We start from the raw sequence: 18,877 nt of genomic DNA on the forward strand, positions 1-18,877 counted from the left end.
TTCCCATCTGTAAAGTGAAGACATTCACAGTTACCTAAGAGTTCTTGGCAACACTCTTTGCTTAGGCTAGTATATACTCATACCCAGAGTATGAGCTTTAATATTACTACTATGTCTCACCTCCTTCATAAACTACTTGCAGTCTTCCTGGTACAGTGCTCTTTCCCACTGATCTGTACCATCCATTTGGTGAGTAACCCCATACTGCCAAATCAAAGTACTTAGATTGCTGTCTTCTGCTATTTCACTTGGGAAATGCCTTAAAAACAGGACCTGTCTTACTTCTGCTTATACTACAGAGACCACTGGTAGTCTCCAAATTTGGCCATCAAATTTACCTGGAGCTGGGGCCCCCAACTCTAGCCCAAGATTCTGACTCAACAAGTGTCAAGTAGGGCCGAGGAATATATTCTTAAGAACCTCCCTGGATGCCTGATTCAGCAAGGTCTGATTTTGAGCCAGATATTTCTGATAACCTCCTGCACCAACAATACCGAACCCAGGGAAGAAGTAGGTAATGCCTGGGATTTCATCTTTCCCAAATCTTCCCAAAGACTTCATGTGTTTGCACAGACTATGTTTTATCCTTTTTTTTTTTTTTTAAAGATTTTATTTATTTATTTGACAGACAGAGAACACAAGTAGGCAGAGAGGCAGGCAGAGAGAGAGAGAAAAGCAGGCTCTGCACTGAGCAGAGAGCCCGATGCGGGGCTCGACCCCAGGACCCCGGGATCGTGATCTGAGCTGAAGGCAGAGGCTTTAACTCACTGAGCCACCCAGGCGCCCCCAGACCTGTGTTTTATCCTTAACCTGACTTTAGCTCTTCTGCTCTAAGTTGCCAACCTAGTATTCAGAGGAATAACAACTGTTATTCTGTTATAACTCAGTTATTCAATTTTTTGTTCAGATACTCACATGTTTAAAATGTGATGATGAAAGAGAATGGAAGTTATCTGTGAATATTTGCATAATAGAGAGCAGAGAATAAAGTCTCCCACTAACTCCACCCCCAATTCAACTTATTTTCAAACCAGCTGGATGTGTATCTTTCCAAATGGCCTTCTGTGCATCTGTATGCATATGTATGTGATGGGATGTTTTAAAAAACATAAAGAGGCTTGGACCACAAAATGTATTCTGCAACTTGCTCTTAACAATTTATCCTGGAAGATCTTCTCAGGTTTACCTTATTCTTCCACAGCAGGCCATGTTAAGCACACCATAATTTATTAGCCATTCATAGTTATTGTGGTTATAACCCATTGTTTTGCTATTATAAACAATACTGCGTACACATATGCAAATGCTTTATTGGATAAATTGCTAGATGTGTAACTGTTGCATCACATTTTAAATGTTCCATAAAACTATGAGATAATATGTGCTGTTTTATGCTTTAAAAAAAGTTAATAGATTTGACCCAAAGGCCTTTGAAAGGTTGCTTCCATTTACATTTTCTTGAACAGTGTGTGAGTGCCAATTTCACCATAACTTTTAAAACACTGAACATAGGGCGGGCGCCTGGGTGTCTCAGTCATTAAGTGCTGCCTTTGGCTTAGGTCCTGGGGAGCCGGGATTGAGCCCCACTTCGGGCTCCCTGCTCTGTAGGAGGCCTGCTTCCCCCTTTCCCATTCCCCCTGTTTGTGTTCCCTCTCTCACTGTGTCTCTGTCAAAGAAATAAGATCTAAAACAACCAAACAACCCCCCCCCAAAAAAACACCTAAAAACAACTTTTACATTTTTGCTAATCTGATGGATAAAAAGGGTATTTCACAATTTTGCTCTTGAAGCTCAGCATGTTTATTATTTCTGCTTCTGATTAACAGTAACAAGTTGACTGTGTGGGTGCTTACGACGGGTCAAGGACAAGCACTGGGCTTACTGCTGTACATGCACTACCTCTAACCCTCTCAACATCTTCGCAGCAACCCAGGTGTTATTCTTCTTCCCACTTTCCTAAGATATTGAATAAAAGAGACAGTAAGTAACCTGTCCACAATCATGAAGCTGCCTTTTAAAGATTTTATTTTTTTATTTGAGAGACAGAGGGAGCGTGTGTGCGTACTCGGGGAGAGGCAGAGGGAGAGGGAGAGAGAAAATCTCCAGCAGATTCCAAGCTGAGGGCAGAGCCCCACTCGGGGATCAATCTCAGAATCCTGAGACCACGACCTGACCGAAATCAAAAGTAGGGTACCCAACCGACTGAGCCACTGAGGTTTCCCCTGAAGCTGCCTTTTAAATACAGATAATCCTATCCCATAGCCCAAGCTCTTCACCACTATGCTAAAAAACACTAACTTAAAACATTTGCCCAGTTTATTCTACTGAGTCGTGTCCATCTTTTTCTTCTTGATTTATAGGAATTATAAGAAAACATTTTTTTAAGGGAAGTCAGTTGATTAGGAAAAATTATTATATATCAAAGCTTAAGGGAAGATGAGAAAACTGAGGCCCTGATATAATAAATGACTTGTCCAGACTGATATAGATGGTAAAGGCAGATTTATTGGATTTATAGATGGTTACTGTGCCTTTGATAAATTTGCCCATAAGACTCTTGAGGTGATGCCTTTTTTGGAGTAGATCCTTGGTTACATTTTCAAATTCTTCAAAAAACCTTTAGGAATTTTTTTTTTTGTAAAGATTTTATTTATTTATTTGACAGAGAGAAATCACAAGTAGGCAGAGAGGGGGGGGGGGAAGCAGGCTCCCTGCTGAGCAGAGAGCCCGATGCGGGACTTGATCTCAGGACCCCGAGATCACGACCTGAGCCGAAGGCAGCGGCTTAACCCACTGAGCCACCCAGGCGCCCCAAACCTTTAGGAATTTAATTATTCAGATTTCCTATTAAAATTTGACACTTTGTTTTGCCTTAAGTAGCACTCTTGATCTTTACACCTCACTTCCTACCCCATATGTCCACTTATGCCCATAAGAAAGGGAGTTTCTAGGGCACCTGGGTGACTCAGTTGGTTAAGCCTGCTTAACCAACTGATCAGGTCATGATCCTGGGGTCCTGGGATCAAGCCCTACATTGGGCTCCCTGCTCAGTGGGGAGTCTGTTTCTCCCCTTCCCTCCTCCACAGTCCCTGCTTGCGCTCTCTCCTCTCACATAAATAATCAATCTTAAAAGAGGGGGTTCTGTTCCTGTCCTGTCCCCCATGGGAAGAAATACCAAGGGTGAGGAGTTCTGTTCTTGCATCCCTACCCTTGACTAGCTCCAACTGTTAAAATGACCAAAGCCCTGAGCCAGGCACATGGACATGCCTCACCAGGGGGACTGCTGCTCCGATAGGCAGGCTCACCTGCACTCTTGCTCCTTCCCATCCTGCTCCTACCTAGAGAGGCAAACCAGCCTGCTCACTATGGGTCTGAGCATCCTTTGCCCCAGCTTCTCTCCACCTTCAGCTGAATAGGTGAGGTCAGGCTGGGTCTGCCCATAAATTAGATGGAAAAGCAGAAAGTCTCACTTAGGCTTTAAGGCTAATCTGCATTTCTCCAATTTAGTTTACCAGGGAGTAGCATCAGACTGGAGGTGCCCTTTCACTCATTAGTAGAGTGGGGATAGATTTCTCCCTTGGCTATTATTATTATTATATATGACGGTCCCAAGGGGAAAGCACCAAAATTCTACCCAAACCCCCTACCATTATTATCTTCTATTATTTTCTTGCTCAGACTTACAAGTTCTAACTAAACGATTTTTCTTTTTTATTTATTTTTAATGATCTGTCAATTGGGTTTATTTTATTCTTTAAATGAACTTTTTTAGATTGTAAAAGAATTATAAAATGTATAGCCAGTGTATAAAACCAAAGTATAGGTATACAAAAAAAAGTGCAAAATTTCTCTCCCACCCCATCTCCAATATATCACAATTACTTAGGCTATGTTGCTTCTTTATGCTCAAATATATATAACATATATTAATATAATGTATATATATTATATACACACACACACACACACGAGGATAGGGTTTTCCCTTAACTTTCAGAAAAATGGAATACTATATCCAATGTTACGAATCTTTTCATTAATTTGACAAAATAAGGACATCCCTCAAGTGAATACATAGATCCAAACCATTCTTTAATTGATGCATATTTCATAGAATAAATATGCCATATTATGTGGCTCCACAACTCCCCTAATGATGTATGTTGTTTCCCTTTTTTTTTTTTTTTTTTTTAAGATTTTATTTATTTGACAGAGAGAGATCACAAGTAGGCAGAGAGGCAGGCAGAGGGAGAGAGGAGGAAGCAGGTTCCCTGCTAAGCAGAGAGCCCGATGTGGGACTCGATCCCAGGACCCTGAGATCACGACCTGAGCCGAAGGCAGCGGCTTAACCCACTGAGCCACCCAGGCGCCCCTTGTTTCCCTTTTTTTTGCCACTACTTGCATGACTTGTACATATGTGCTTATGTACTATCTTTATTTACTTCTGGAGGCCAATCTTAAGAATGAGACTGCTGTATTTGAAGGTATGCATATTTTAATTTTAATGCAGTAATACTTGCTTTAATTAACTTATTTTTTATTTTATTTATTTGACAGAGAGAGACACAGCAAGAGAGGGAACACAGGCAGAGAGAGCAGGAGAGGAAGAAGCAGGCTTCCCAAAGAGAGCCTGATGTGGAACTCAATCCCAGAACCCTAGGATCATGGCTTGAGCCAAAGGCAAATGCTTAATGACTGAGCCATCCAGGTGCCCTGTTTTATTTTTTTTTATTTGAAGTAGGCTCCACACCCAAGCCCAATGTGGAACCTGAACTCATGACACTGAGATCAAGAGTCACACACTCTACCAACTGAGCCAGCCAGGCACCCCAAAATATGTGCATTTTTTATTTTAAGGGATGCTGATTTACTTTCCAAATAGGCTGTAGTAATTCAGACTCCTACCGGCATATGTAAGTGTTCATTTCCTCATACTACCAACGACACTAGAAGCAGTTAACTTAATTTTTATAAATTTGAAAGGAAAAAAAGTCACAAGGTCAATTCTCATTTCCCTTAACTACCTGTGAGGTTGAGCAACTTTTCCTATTTATTGAGCACTTGTTTGCATTCATTACTTTGAAAGGCTATTTATACTCTGTCCATTTTTTTTTAAAGGATTTTTTTTTTTAAGATTTTATTTATTTATTTGACAGAGAGCACAAGTAGGCAGAGAGGCAGGCAGAGAGAGAGGAGGAAGCAGGCTCCCTGCTGAGCAGAGAGCCTGATGTGGGGTTCGATTCCAGGACTCTGGGTTCATGACCAGAGCCGAAGGCAGAAGCTTTAACCCACTGAGCCACCCAGGCGCCCCTGTCCATTTTTTTTTTTTTTTTAAGATTTTATTTATTTATTTGACAGAGAGAAAGTGTGCACAAGTAGGCAGAGGCAGGCAGAGGGAGGAGAAGCAGGCGTCCCACTAAGCAGAGAGCCTGATGTGGGGCTTGATCCCAGAACCATGGGATCATGACCTGAGCCAAACGTAGACACTTAACCAAATGAGCCACCCAGGCATCCCACTCTGTCCATTTTTCTATCACACTAAGTACACTCACCTGTCATGTTTTGAAAATATTTCCCCTGGCCTATCATTTGTCTTTTGACTTTGTCCACAGCATTATTTTTTCACAAAGAAATGTTTTATTTGTATGGAGTATATTCTGTCAATCTCTTCCTTGTTTGACTCTGGATTGAATGACTGGTTTTAAGACTGCCTTCTCCTATGCTTACCCCCACTGCTTCAGCGCAAATTTCCTAGTCCATTTTCTCTTATTATTGCTTGTGAGACTTAACACTTAAATATTTTATCTAGAATTGATTTTCATATACAAAGTGAATGAATAGGCTCTAAATTTTTCTGCCAAATGGACAGCTAATTATGCCATAAATTTATTATCTTTTTTCCTAGTGAATTAAGTAAGGTTCTATCTTACCACATACTACATTTCCATATACACTCAGATCTGCTTTGGAACATTCCAAAGCAGAGAGATTGGTTCCACTAATCTCTCTGGGTATAACTATACCAATTCCAGTATATTTATTCTATTCTGGTAGGGCAACTGTTCCCCTCTGTTTTTCAACACATCCTTTTTCCTCATAAAAAAATTTTTTTTTTTTTTACATTTGTATACATTTATTTTTAAGGCTCTGGCAATAATCAGTATTCCAATTCTGGCCCTGCCTTTACCATCTATATCACTCTGGACAAGTCATTTATCATATCTGGGCCTCAGTTTTCTCATTTTCCCTTAAGTTTTGATATATAATAATTTTTCCTAATCAACTGACTTCCCTTAAAAAATGTCTTCTTAATAGAGATCCATTTTTATAAATTGAGTTATCTTTTTAAAAAGTGCATTATTTTTTCAACATAGATCTTATATATTCTTAAGCATATTCTCAGGTATTTAAGGGGGCACAATCTATAATAATTGCACATTTGCAGACACTGCGCCATTACCTGCTGTCATCAAATGTGGTATGCCTAATTTCTCTTCAGGAGGACTCAACTGTTTTGCCTGGCTGCCCAAGATTCTTTCTTCACGATTAAAATAGAGTAATTTTCCTAGGAAAGTTTTCAGTGTCAATGGTTTTGTGTCCATTTTTCTTGAAAGATGGCTTAAGCTCATTTCTTCAAACCTTTATTTCCATAAAGTCTTTAATTACGTAATTGAGCTTTTGTGTTTCGTTTCTTTGGTCTTCTTTTTCCAGGGACACCAATTATACCTAAGTTATATCTTCTTCGTTTTCTGCATCTACTACAGTCAGTTGTTTATTTTCATTTCATTTTCTCAACCTGTCTTTTTTATCCTTCACTAAGTTTTCAGCAGTTTGTATTTGTTTTTATTCTCTTTCCAATGTGGCTTTTAATTCTGTGGTAACTTTTGTTTTCTCATCCACTATTTTCCTGGGCTCTACCTGCTGCTGCTCCATTTCCTCCTGCCACTGTGCCTTATTTTACCTGATCTTCTGTATCTCTGCTTTGAGTTATTTCCTTAAGTTCTTTGAATTTATGGTGGCAGAACTGGCCATTAATTTTCATATAAGGTAAAAAAACAAACAAACAAACAAACATTTTTCTAGTGTGGGTACTTTACCTGCCACTTGTTTCCCATATATTCCTCTTTTATATAGTATCTTTCTATAGCTGTTGTGCTGGTTCCTTCTGCTTGGGCAAGTTCTTCCTATGTGCTCTTTAGGAAGCCCCTGTGGGAGAAGCCAGTGCCATGTTCCCAGTTAACAGAACCACACAAAGCTTTTGCATTTCCCCAGCCAGTCGGGATGATAAACTGTCAAACTGCTTACAATTCAACTTCTCATCTAACCTGCCTTATCTGCTGCTTCTAGAGAAGATGGCACATCTATGTGTCTCCTAGTATAGCTCAGCACCCCTCTTATCCGAGGTGTCAAATGCAGAAGTGCCTGCCGCCAGACTGTGCACCCTCTTCTCACTGTCTCATACAAAGAATTGCTGATTTTGCCTGTCAAAATCCTATTCTGGAGAACCGTATGAGTTTAAAATCTGAAGCCAAAGATCTCCTTTCTTAGCATTTTTCTATATGCATGGGATCTTCATTATCCTTCTGTCCTTCCTCAGTTCCCATTGGGAGCATAAGAAAAACTATCCGACTTTAAACATCATCTTATTGTCAACATTTAGGATGCCCTTGTCCCTTTTTCGCTATGTCTTCCCTGTCCTATCAAACTTTTATCTCCCACTTCCACCGCCTTTCTGCACCTACTGCATCACAATGCTTTACCCCAATATGTGAAAAAAAAATGCCCCTAAAAAGAAAAGGCTGTAAAAATTATTTTTACTTCTTTTAAAACTGTGGGTATTACTATGTCAGATGTGCCTTAGGATGCATATATGCAGGATGCCTGGGTGATGCAGCCAGTTGAGCATCCAATTTTGGTTTCGGCTCAGGTCATGGTCTCAGGGTCATGGGATATACACATGATAGAGCCTCGTGTCGGGCTCAACGCTTCATGTGGAGTCTGTTTGAGATTCTCTCTCTCTCTATGCCCCTGCCCCCACACATGCACGCACGCGCACTCTCTCTCTCTAATAAATCTTTAAAGAAGCTATATGCGATATAAAATATTTATTAAGACACGACCACATCTTCACTTTCAAATGCTTTCATGAATAACAACACAAGTTACTATCTAAATTACACACATCTTACGTTCAAAAAAATTTAAAATTTATCTTGTTATTAGACACTCTTTGAGGGAGGAACCTGTGTATTCTACTTTATAACACACACTGCTAGTACCAGAACATGAAAGCACATGTGTATGTACATATAAAATTCTTTCTTCTTTTCTTTTCTGGTTTTTTTTTTTTTTTTTTTTTTAAAGTAGGCTCCACACGCAGCATGGAGCCCAATGTGGGGCTAGATCTCAAAACCCTCAGGTCAAGACCTGAGCTGATATCAAGAGGCAGATGCTCAACCAATTAACAGAACCACCCAGACATCCCTGTATATATTTAATTTTTTTTTAAAGCCCCCAAGTTATGCAAAGCAATATACCACTCCAGTCAGTGGAACACTTTCTATGACTGTTAATATAACCAAAATAAGCTAAGCAAAATCCTGAGAGAATAAACCAGCTTTCCTTAATATTTTCCATTTGTCCTTCCTTCAAGCCTGTTCCTGACTGATTATTGTTGATCAATGTCTGCAGAGAAAAGTCCTGCCTTGTCAAATTTTGAGATGAATTCTGGCATACTACCCTTTGGCTCCTGGCTCAGAGACTAACCAATCAGCTCCTGGCTCAGAGACTAACCAATCAACCATTCTGGCCTCAGGCAAGCCAGACTACCTACAGAAGAGAGACTCAGTCCTTGTTCAAATCACAGCACCTCCGGTAAGTCTGTATGAACCAGGTTAGGAAAAAAAATAATAAAGCAGCAGCACTTTTATCCAGTGGTCCCATGGAGGAATTAGTACTCTCACTGTCTAGAAGAAAGAAAGGAGGAAGTTAAAACCAGAAGAGTTTTATATTTTAAATTCTCCTGCTGACAATCTTGCCAGGGACTGACGGAGCACTGCAAAATTTCAAGTCTCACAAACCCTTAGGTGTACTAAAACACTTAGTCTTTTCTGTTGTCAATTTCACATCTGCTAACAAAGGCTACAGAAGGCTACTAAGTATCATCATCGTGCCCCAAAAACATAAATATGTGTCCATATGTATCTGTTGAATTAAATGAAGGGATTCCTAAATGGCTGCCACAAATACTAAGAAGCCAAAATTTATATGCCAGAGTCAAAAATCATGATGTGCCAAACAGATAAACTGCTTTAAAATCTCAGAGAAATCAACACAGGCTGAAAAGGCAAGCATTCATCCCATTTATATTTCAAGTACAAGGTGGTCTTACCCAGATTCACTATCCATATTCTTCAAAAAGCATCAGGTATACCTATATTTCTCTCCTCAGCTCCTTGTAGTGTTTTCTAGATGCTAAATCTTTTTTTTTTTTTAATTTTATTATTTTTTTTAAAAGATTTTATTTATTTATTTGACAGAGAGAAATCACAAGTAGGCAGAGAGGCAGGCAGAGAGAGAGAGGAGGAAGCAGGCTCCCCGCTGAGCAGAGAGCCTGATGCGGGACTCGATCCCAGGACCCTGAGATCATGACCTGAGCCGAAGGCAGCGGCTTAACCCACTGAGCCACCCAGGCGCCCTCTAGATGCTAAATCTTAAAGCAAGATGGTCAGCTAGATAAATATTAGGGCAAAATAAATCCCTATGACTCTGCCAATTCTATTCAAAACCAACTCTGAAACATGCAACTAAATGAAACAGAAGCCCAGGAACTGCTATTCATCTTTTGCCCTAAAACAGGGCAAATAACACCTGCAAACTCAGGAGACATACCAGCATTCTTGTATCAGCTACTGTGTCTGAGTCAGGTAGAACAAGAGCAAACGGCCTTAAACTAGTACATTACAGTAGTTGGAGTCTGACTACAAGAACCTTCTAGACCACAAAAATGTTTACTTGAAAGGAATCAAGGGATTTTTTTTTTTCCTCTGGGTCTTTAAAAGGCAGAGAAATGAACACAATGACATTTTGAGGTAGCTTTCTGGCCTGGGGTCATGATTCCTCTCTGGAAAATACAAATCACATTTACATAACACCTATATAATTCTCCTTGATGATATTTCAATTATCCAGATACAGTAAAGATGATTAAATAATAATAGCCCACATTTCTGAACTGCTTACCATGTATGTCTGGAGCAGAGTTCCTAAACCCATTACATATACATTAGCTCATTTAATCTTACTTATTGCCCTCATTTTATAGATGAGGAAACTGAGGCACAGACATTAACTTGCACAAGGCCGCACAAACCGGGAAGAGGCAGGACTAACACAAAGTACGTCAAAGGGGCATCTGGTAACAGAGCTTTTTGCATGGGACGGAAGAGAAGAATCAATGCTCAGGTGCATGCGAATGCAAAAAAAGATAGGATTTCTGCCTCTGGTCAGCAGATGTCAAGGTAATCCCAGGGTAATGTTCTTAGAGTACCATCTGCACCACCTGTTTCTTAATCAGTTGAGCATCTGTTAACTTCAGGGGTGGAGCCCAGGAATGTGCAAATCCCTCAGGGGAGTGTCAGATACACACTACGATTTAGAGAACCACCATTCAACACCACTGCTGCTATTCCCCCAGTGGAGACCATAAGGAGAAAAGATGAAACACAATTAGCGATCATGGGACTTACTATTCTAGGTGTAGTTGATGGAATCCAGTTCTTTACTCTGAAACAATTCCCAAATTTATTCAGAAAGTGGAACACTTGAAAGTCAAGTTGTTCTTGAATTGTAAATAAATTTAATTCTGTTCTCCAAATACAAGTAATTTTACTATAGGAAAAACATGATTACATTACTATAGAAACTTTTAGGAATTATTATCATGTATTCTTACGTCGGTGTCTCCAGGGTAAGAAAGATGAACACTTCTGGACTTTTTCACCAATGTTAAAAGCTGCATCCATTTATTTTGCCCTCTGCTGGCAATTATTGTCGACAGCAAGCAGAAAACAAAGAACCAAAAAAACCAGTAACTTTTAAATTCCTCTTAACTGTGAAGTCTGGCACCTCTTTGGTAAAAGTCTTTTCCAAAACTGAGCCTAAAAGGCCCTGTGTTAAAGAGGTATTTACTGCTCATCAGCCCCCTAGGCACAGATTCTTTACATAAAAGTTTCTTAACTTGAGGTCCATGAGTTTGAATTGGAAAAGCACATTCATATTTTCACTAACATTTGACTGAAATTTAGCACTTCCTTCCATTAAGAAGGAAGGCAGCTACTTATAGCCATGTCAATATTTGACTGTCACTGACAGAAATCAGATTTTTATCATATTACATTACTATAACGAACCATCTTAAAATGCTATTTACCCTCATCACTACTTTAAAATTATAGTAATAATTACACTGGATGGTATAACTTAATGAATTAATTTAAAAGTATAGGGGCACCTGGGTGGTTCAGTCAGTTAAGTGTCCAACTCTTGGTTTGAGCTCAGGTCATGATCTCAGAATCCTGAGCTTGAACCCCATGATGGGCTCTGAGCTCAGCAGGGAGTCTGCTTGAGATTCTCTCTCCCTCTGCCCTTCCCTCACCCTCTAAAAAATTTATATATAACTATAGGTCCACTTTTAAAAAAATGTTTTTGATAACTGTAATTCAATATAATAGATTTCCTTCATATTCTTATGTATTTTACACATTTGAAAACGTAATTATAGGGGCACCTGGGTGGCTCAGTGGGTTAAAGCCTCTGCCTTCGGCTCAGGTCATGATCTCAGGGTCCTGGGATGGAGCCCCTCATCGGGCTCTCTGCTCAGCGGGGAGCCTGCTTCCTCCCTCTCTCTCTGCCTGCCTCTCTGCCTACTTGTGATCTCTGTCAAATAAATAAATAAAAATCTAAAAAAAAAAAAAAAATAGAAAATGTCATTATGAAAAGAGGTCTATTGGCTTCAGCTTGCCAAAGGTGTCCATGGCATGCATACACACACACACACACACACACACTAAGAACTCTGACCTAGACAGGTTGGTGCACAAAAACAGTTTTAAGATACTGCGTTGCCTACATCACGCAAGTGAGTTAAGATAGAAGTAACTGCTTATGGTTTGACTACTAGGATTATTAATCTACATTTCACTACTAAGACCCACACTTCCTGTGTGCCTGACACGAGTTCCATTAGCTTGCTAAAAGAAAGGACAAACTTTGGGGCGCCTGGGTGGCTCAGTCAGTTAAGCGGCTGCCTTCGGCTCAGGTCATGATCCCAGGATCCTGGGATTGAGCCCCATATCCAGCTCCCTCTCATCTACCTGCCGCTCTGCCTACTTGTGCTCTCTCTCTCTCTGACTAATAAAATCTTTATTAAAAAAAAGAGAAAGGACACACTTTGGGGTAGAGTTCCTGTAAGTGAGGTTTGACCCCAGTTACTTCACTGATTCCACTAGTAGCCTAACTTTGGCTTAGTTTCCTTTCTTAGAAATGGGGCTGCTAGTGCTTACCCAAACTGACTCTGGAAGACCTTGCCACCCCCCCCCAAAAAGTCCATCAATTTGCATAAAAAATCTCAAGCCCTTTGAAAAATATATTTTACTTTTTAAAAAGAACATATATTCTCAAATAATAGTTCTAGTAGTCTCAATTTTACTAACACAGACACAGTTTCCACATCAGGACCTTGAATTCCATTCCATTCTGAAGACTACCATGAGAGGTACGGAAGAGGAAGCCATTACAGAAAATAAAACTATGTCTCTCTCAGGACTCTTTTTGTGGACAATGGGTGGACTTCAATATCATCAAGTAGTCCCTGGGATTTGTGTGTAAACTGTGTGTGTTATATCTGGGCAATCAGAGTCCGTCGCTTCCATCAATTTCTCAAAGGGAATTTCAGAGGGGCGCCTGGGGGGGCTCAGTCAGTTAAGCTTCTGCCCTCAGCTCAGGTCATGAGCCCTGGGTCCTGGGATGGAGGCCAGTGTCCAGCTCCCTGGTGAGCAGGGAGTCTGGTTGTCTCTCTCCCTCCTCCACCCCACCTCGTGCACATAGGTTCTCTCTCACTCTCTCTCAAATAAATAAATAAAATCTTAAAAAAGGCGGGGAGGTTCCAGAAAAGTTGAGTCCTAGACTCTAATGCTTCTGGAACACTGTAAACAAACTCACAATGTACAAATGTTTTTTGACAGGACCTTTAGGTGTAAAAAAGAACTCTTTTCCTACAAGAAACTGTGAGTCAGAAATAAGATTAACCTGTTATTCAGCGGGACTAAACAGAACCAAACTCCACCCACCTCCTGCCGGGCCACCCCCCACGACGCCCCCACCCCTTCCCCCCACACCATGCCTATCACTGGCCCCAAAGTTTCATTCTTCTTAGGTCATGGTGTTCGTGGTGTCAAGCAGGAGTATAAGGCTTTAAACACCACTAGCCAAGGCTCTAGGTTGCTCTGATCATTCTCACAGTGCTTAGTACAGTAAGTGCAAGAGATTAAGGGATAAAAGAAAAGAAAATTCTTCCCACTGACATATTTAACAACTTTCAAAAGTAAATTCATGTTGCAAGGTCAGCTTATAAGCTTCCTACTGCCTGTGCTTCTATGAAAGATCCTCAAATTGTCAATGTCCAGAAGAACTTACTACTTAAGGTTACACTTCTGTAGCACCATGAAAGAAGCCAAGAAGACATAAGGAAAGCGTCATCCTTCTCTATTCAGGAAACAGTGGCAGGATCACGGTCACAGACCAACATTTCCAAAAAGAGATCACTTTTAAGAGGACAGATGTGAGGCAGCAACAGCAGTGACACTCCCGGCAGACAGGCTGGGGGATCCATGAAGGGTACCCGGGGGTGGGAGGAAGCGGGGAGGCCTGCACAGTGAACAGCCCTAACAGAAACCTAGTGTAGCCACAAGTGTATGACCACCGAGGCACCAGCATCTTCATAGCCATCCCTCTCTCTTCCCCAGGCCGCCCCCCAGCTGAAGCAATGCGGCGGGAAGGGAGACGACTGGCGTGATAAACTGCGTAGCTTTGGGGTGAAAAGCCAAGTTTGAGAGCCATCTCCCCCCACTAAATAGCTGTCTGACCCGGGCAAGTCACACAGGGAGCCTCAGTTCCCCCACAAGTAAAATGGGGGTAATTACGCTCCTGACTACACAGAAGTGCTGCCAAGATTAAATGAGACAACGAGTGCGAAAGCTTCTGCACAGGGCCAGACACAGAGGAACCGCTCCGGGAGCGCTAAGACAAGTCCGCAGCAGGGTGCTGGGGTCTGGGCTCCGGCCGAGAAAGGATGCTCCCGGGGCCCGCTCGCCGCCAGCTGGGTTCCGAGCCCCTGCCCGGCCCACCTTGTTGTTGTATTCTTCCACGAAGCTGCCCAGAGCCAGGCGAAAGCGCTTGTCGGGCCGCACGCTCCAGTTCATGGCGTAGACCGTCCAAGGCGCTTCATACTTGTAGATCTCCTTCCGTTTGCCGTGCAGGGACATGGTGGTGGCGGCGGGGCCGCAGTGCGGGCCGGGACGACAGCGAGCTGCTGCAGGCCGGGCGTGAGTCAGGCGGGGAGCCGGGGCCTGAGACTGAGGGGTCCGAAGGGAGGCGGGGCGGGGGCGGGCAGGAACGGCCTAGCCCGGAAGCGGGGCCGCGGCGACAGACAACGACTGCCGGGCCCGACCCCCAGTTTCAAACCTGCTTCGGCTCGGACAACAGCCACCTTCCGTTTGAAGCCCCGCCCCGCCCTCTTGAAACGGAAGCCACGCGACCCCCCGTAGCGGCGCCGGCCGTTGGCTGCCTGACATGTCGTTTTGAAAGGTTCCTTCTTCTCATTGGCTAGTACGCCCATAGCTTCTGAAGCCCTTCGCTATTGGCGTAAATGTTTGTCATTCCAATGACTTGCCCGGCCCAACTTCAGGGGGGGCAGGCGCTCTCTCAGCCGCAAAGGTGATTGGCTAGCATAGATGTCAGTCAGAGAGATAACGGCGCAGTGCGGGTGAATGGGGGCGTGGGTGGCCTAGAGGCTAGTTAGCTAGCTGCAGCACGTCAGGCCTCTAAGTTCTAGGCCAAGTCTCTGACAGTGAAAGCGCCTACGTGACCTGCTCTGACTTCTCGGCAGCTGCCATTCTGAGAGGCTTCTCCACGCTTTCCAGTAGAAATTTACATTCTGCCTTACCCAGGGGCCTGCGGCTTGGCAGCCTGACCCTAGCCAAGTGGGAATCACCTTAATTTCCTCCGGGTGCTCACAGCCCTGCACACCCGGGAGCTGGTCTCCCAGTAACCCCCAAGGGCTGGCGATGGACGCGCCTTTGCAGACCGACCCACCTGTAGTCAGGACTTCCCGCACTTCCAGCATTTCTAGAAATGCTCGGAATTTCAGGATTGGTTTTCAGTTAAATCGGCGGGCGACCCTACTTGCTTGCCCCTAAATTTTTGTCGGTTCCCATTCATTCCATCCTTTCCCCTCCAGCGCTCACGAGGCCAAGGCAAAAGCTAATCAAGTCCTAAACCTATCTGTGTCGTCAGTTTGAAATGGAGAAGGGTCTGAATCTAGGTAATACCTCTTGATAATTTGAATGATTTCTTATGCTTTGCTTTCAGCACAATTAAAGGAGAATCGTATGGGATTGCTAGATGATATCATTATCGTTTTAAAGATAGTGGATCTTTGAGCAACTCAAAAAGAGTTAAGTCACTGCTGGGTATAACAAACCCCTTAGTGTTCTATCTGCTTACTTATTTTAACAAGTTTTCTAAAAAATAAAGAAAAATAGATATAAAAGTTGAACCTTGCCACTGATAAAAAAAAAAAGTGATATTCATCTGCACGTGAGCTATGAGAGGAAAATACCCTCCTTTATACATGCATTTGCAATAAAATTGTAATTTCTATAAAAAAAATTCTGAAATATATTTGGGGCTCCTGGCTGGCTCAGTTGGTAGAGCATCCATCTCTTGATGTTGGGGTCATTGAGTTCAAGCCCCACCTTGGGTGTAGAGATTACTTAAATAAAAATTTTTTTAAACTTTAAAAAATAATTTTTTAAAAATTTGAAATAGATTTCTGTTGTTTTGAACAACTCTGTACTAATAAGTATAATCCTTAAAGCTTGGTAAGGTAACAAAAATTTAATTTTAACATTTATATATATAGGGGCACCTGCGTGGCTCAGTGGATTAAGCCTCTGCCTTCAGCTCAGGTCATGATCTCAGGGTCCTGGGATGGTGCCCTGCAGCTCCTCTGCTTACAGGGAGCCTGCTCCCCACCCCCTGCCTGCCTACTTGTGATCTGTCAAATAAATAAAATCTTTTTTTAAAATGTATATATATATATATATATATATATATATATATATTTGTTGCAAACAGTTATGATCAGGTTATCAATACTAGATCTTAAATCTGGAAATAAATTACATGTAGCATAAACTGTGGTGGGAATAGAATGGAATTATGAAAAGAGACAAAAGAATGATGTTAAAGAAGAACTTATTCTCGTGTTTTTATTTTTTATTTTTAAAAAGACTTCATTTATTTGAAAGAAAGAGAGGGTGAGTGGGGGAAAGGGCAGAGGGAGAGGGAGAAACAGATTACCTGCTGAGCAGGTAGCCCAACATAGGGCTAGATCCCAGGACCCTGAGACCATGACCTGAGCCAAAGGCAGTCACTAACTAACTGAGTCACCCAGGTGCCCCTATTTTTGTTTTTTTAAAATGAATGCTATAGGGACGCCTGGGTGGCTCAGTGGGTTAAGCCTCTGCCTTCAGCTCAGGTCATGATCTCAGGGTCCTGGGATCGAGTCCCGCATCGGGCTCTCTGCTCAGCAGGGAGCCAGCTTCCCTCTCTCTCTCTGCCTGCCTCTCCATCTACTTGTGATTTCTCTCTGTCAAATAAATAAATAAAATCTTAAAAAAAAATAAATAAAATGAATGCTATAGAAAAGATGTGACATATATATATATATATATATGTACACATACACATACATACACACAATGTAGTATTAATCAGAGATGAAAAAGGATGATATCTTACCATTTACAATGACATGGATGTAACTGGAGGGTATTATGGTAAGCAAAATAAGTCAATCAGAGAAAGATAATTATACGGTTTCACTCATATGTGGAATTTAAGAAACATAACAGAAGATCATAGGGGAAAGGAGGTGAAAATAAAATAAGATGAAATCAGAGAGGGAGACAAACCATAAGAGACTCTTAACTAAAGGAAACAAACTGAAGGTTACTGCAAGGGAGAAGAGTGGGGGGTGGGGTAATCCGGTAATGGGCATTAAGGAGGGCACGTGATGTAATAGACACCAGGTGTTATATGCAACTGATGAATCAATGAACTCTATATCTGAACCTAATGTTACACTATATGTTAACTAACCGAATTTAAAATAAGTTTAAAAAAAGAAAATAAATTATGTTAGGGGTTCCTGGCTGTCACAGTTGGCAGACATGTGACTCTTGATCTTAGGGTTATGAATTGAAGCCCCACATTGGGCATGGATGCTACTTAAAAAAAAAAAAAAAAAAAAAAAGAATTCTGTTGGTTTTGAAATCACTATGCTACTTGGGTCTAAATGGATTGATGTAAATGAGGCAATTTATAAAGTATCAATATTCACAATACACTGGAAATTACATGCTTGCAATTATTTAAGCTCATCAGTGAAATACTTCAAATGAATGTTAAATTAAAAATGTGTATGTGGTAGGAGAGATTCATTTTCAAAATTTTTTCAAGGAGTTCTGAAAAAGGACTGAGGGCTAGCAACCAGGTACTTTTTGGACAAAATTCCATTTCACTGGAGTGATTAACTGCAATGTTCTCAGCCCAGACCTGGATTGAAATCATGTCATCCTTTTCCTGTAATGTTAGGGAAGATTCCTTTTTTTTTTTTTTTTTAAGATTTTATCTATTTATTTGAGAGAGAGAGAGAGAGCACAAGCAGAGGAAGGGGCAGCAGGAGAGGCAGAGGGAGAGGGAGAAGCAGACTCTGCGCTGAGCAGAGAGCCTGACACGGGTCTCGATCCCAGGACCCCAAGATCATGACCTGAGCTGAAGACAGATTCTTAACCAACTGAGCTACCCACGTGTCCCAAGATTCCTTTTTTTTTTTTTTTTTAAGATTTTATTTATTTATTTGACAGGCAGAGATCGCAAGTAGACAGAGAGGCAGGCGGAGAGAGAGAGAGAGAAAGGGAAGCAGGCTCCCTGCTGAGCAGAGAGCCCGACTCAGGGCTCGATCACAGGACCCTGGGATCATGACCTGAGCTGAAGGCAGAGGCTTTAACCCACTGAGCCACCCAGGCGCCCCTTTATTCCTTTTTTTTTAAAATTGAAGTATAATTTACACATAGAAGTACATATATTTTCACCATCTGAAATACACTTATATCACAGCTCCTGGATCAGGAAGCAGGAAGGTACTAGCATCCCAGAGGTCCCCTTCATGCTTGCGTAAATTTTGTAGCCTCTCACTGCTTCTGATCCCTCATCTCTTAAACGGGGCCAATAATACTGACCCCATTAGATTGTAGTGAGGCTTAGGGAACCAGTATCTACAGAACTGTCAGCAGGGGGCCTGGCACAAGGTGAGCACTACAGATGTGTTGGCCAAGCCAGACCCTCTCTGTTTCCCTTTACCCTAGCTTAGCTAAAAGCCCCATGCTCCTGTGGGTTCCTGGGTCCAGCAGAGCACCTTCAGGTCCCCAACACACAAATCCTTGTGGGAGGGACTCGAAAAAGACCACAGCTGTTGGAGGAGTCACAGCACAATCAAGGACCTGATAACTCTCAGGTAAGTAACACACCCAGC

General features: G+C 41.9%; 1 protein-coding gene across 2 annotated transcripts in view; it reads right to left on the reverse strand.

Moving 5' to 3' along the window:
• DCAF7 (DDB1 and CUL4 associated factor 7) overlaps positions 1–14,785 on the reverse strand; it is a 32,228-nt gene extending 17,443 nt beyond the window's left edge. For both annotated transcript variants that reach the window (XR_009347788.1, XM_059147277.1), the window contains exon 1: positions 14,406–14,785. Coding sequence is in view for 1 of the 2 variants with exons in the window: in XM_059147277.1 (XP_059003260.1) it covers positions 14,406–14,543 (138 nt within the window). In the remaining variant the exon portion in view is untranslated. The remainder of the gene's footprint in view (positions 1–14,405) is intronic.
• Positions 14,786–18,877: the final 4,092 nt, after the last annotated feature.

The sequence above is a fragment of the Mustela lutreola genome, chromosome 15 (assembly GCF_030435805.1).
Source record: "Mustela lutreola isolate mMusLut2 chromosome 15, mMusLut2.pri, whole genome shotgun sequence".
Taxonomy (NCBI): domain Eukaryota; kingdom Metazoa; phylum Chordata; class Mammalia; order Carnivora; family Mustelidae; genus Mustela; species Mustela lutreola.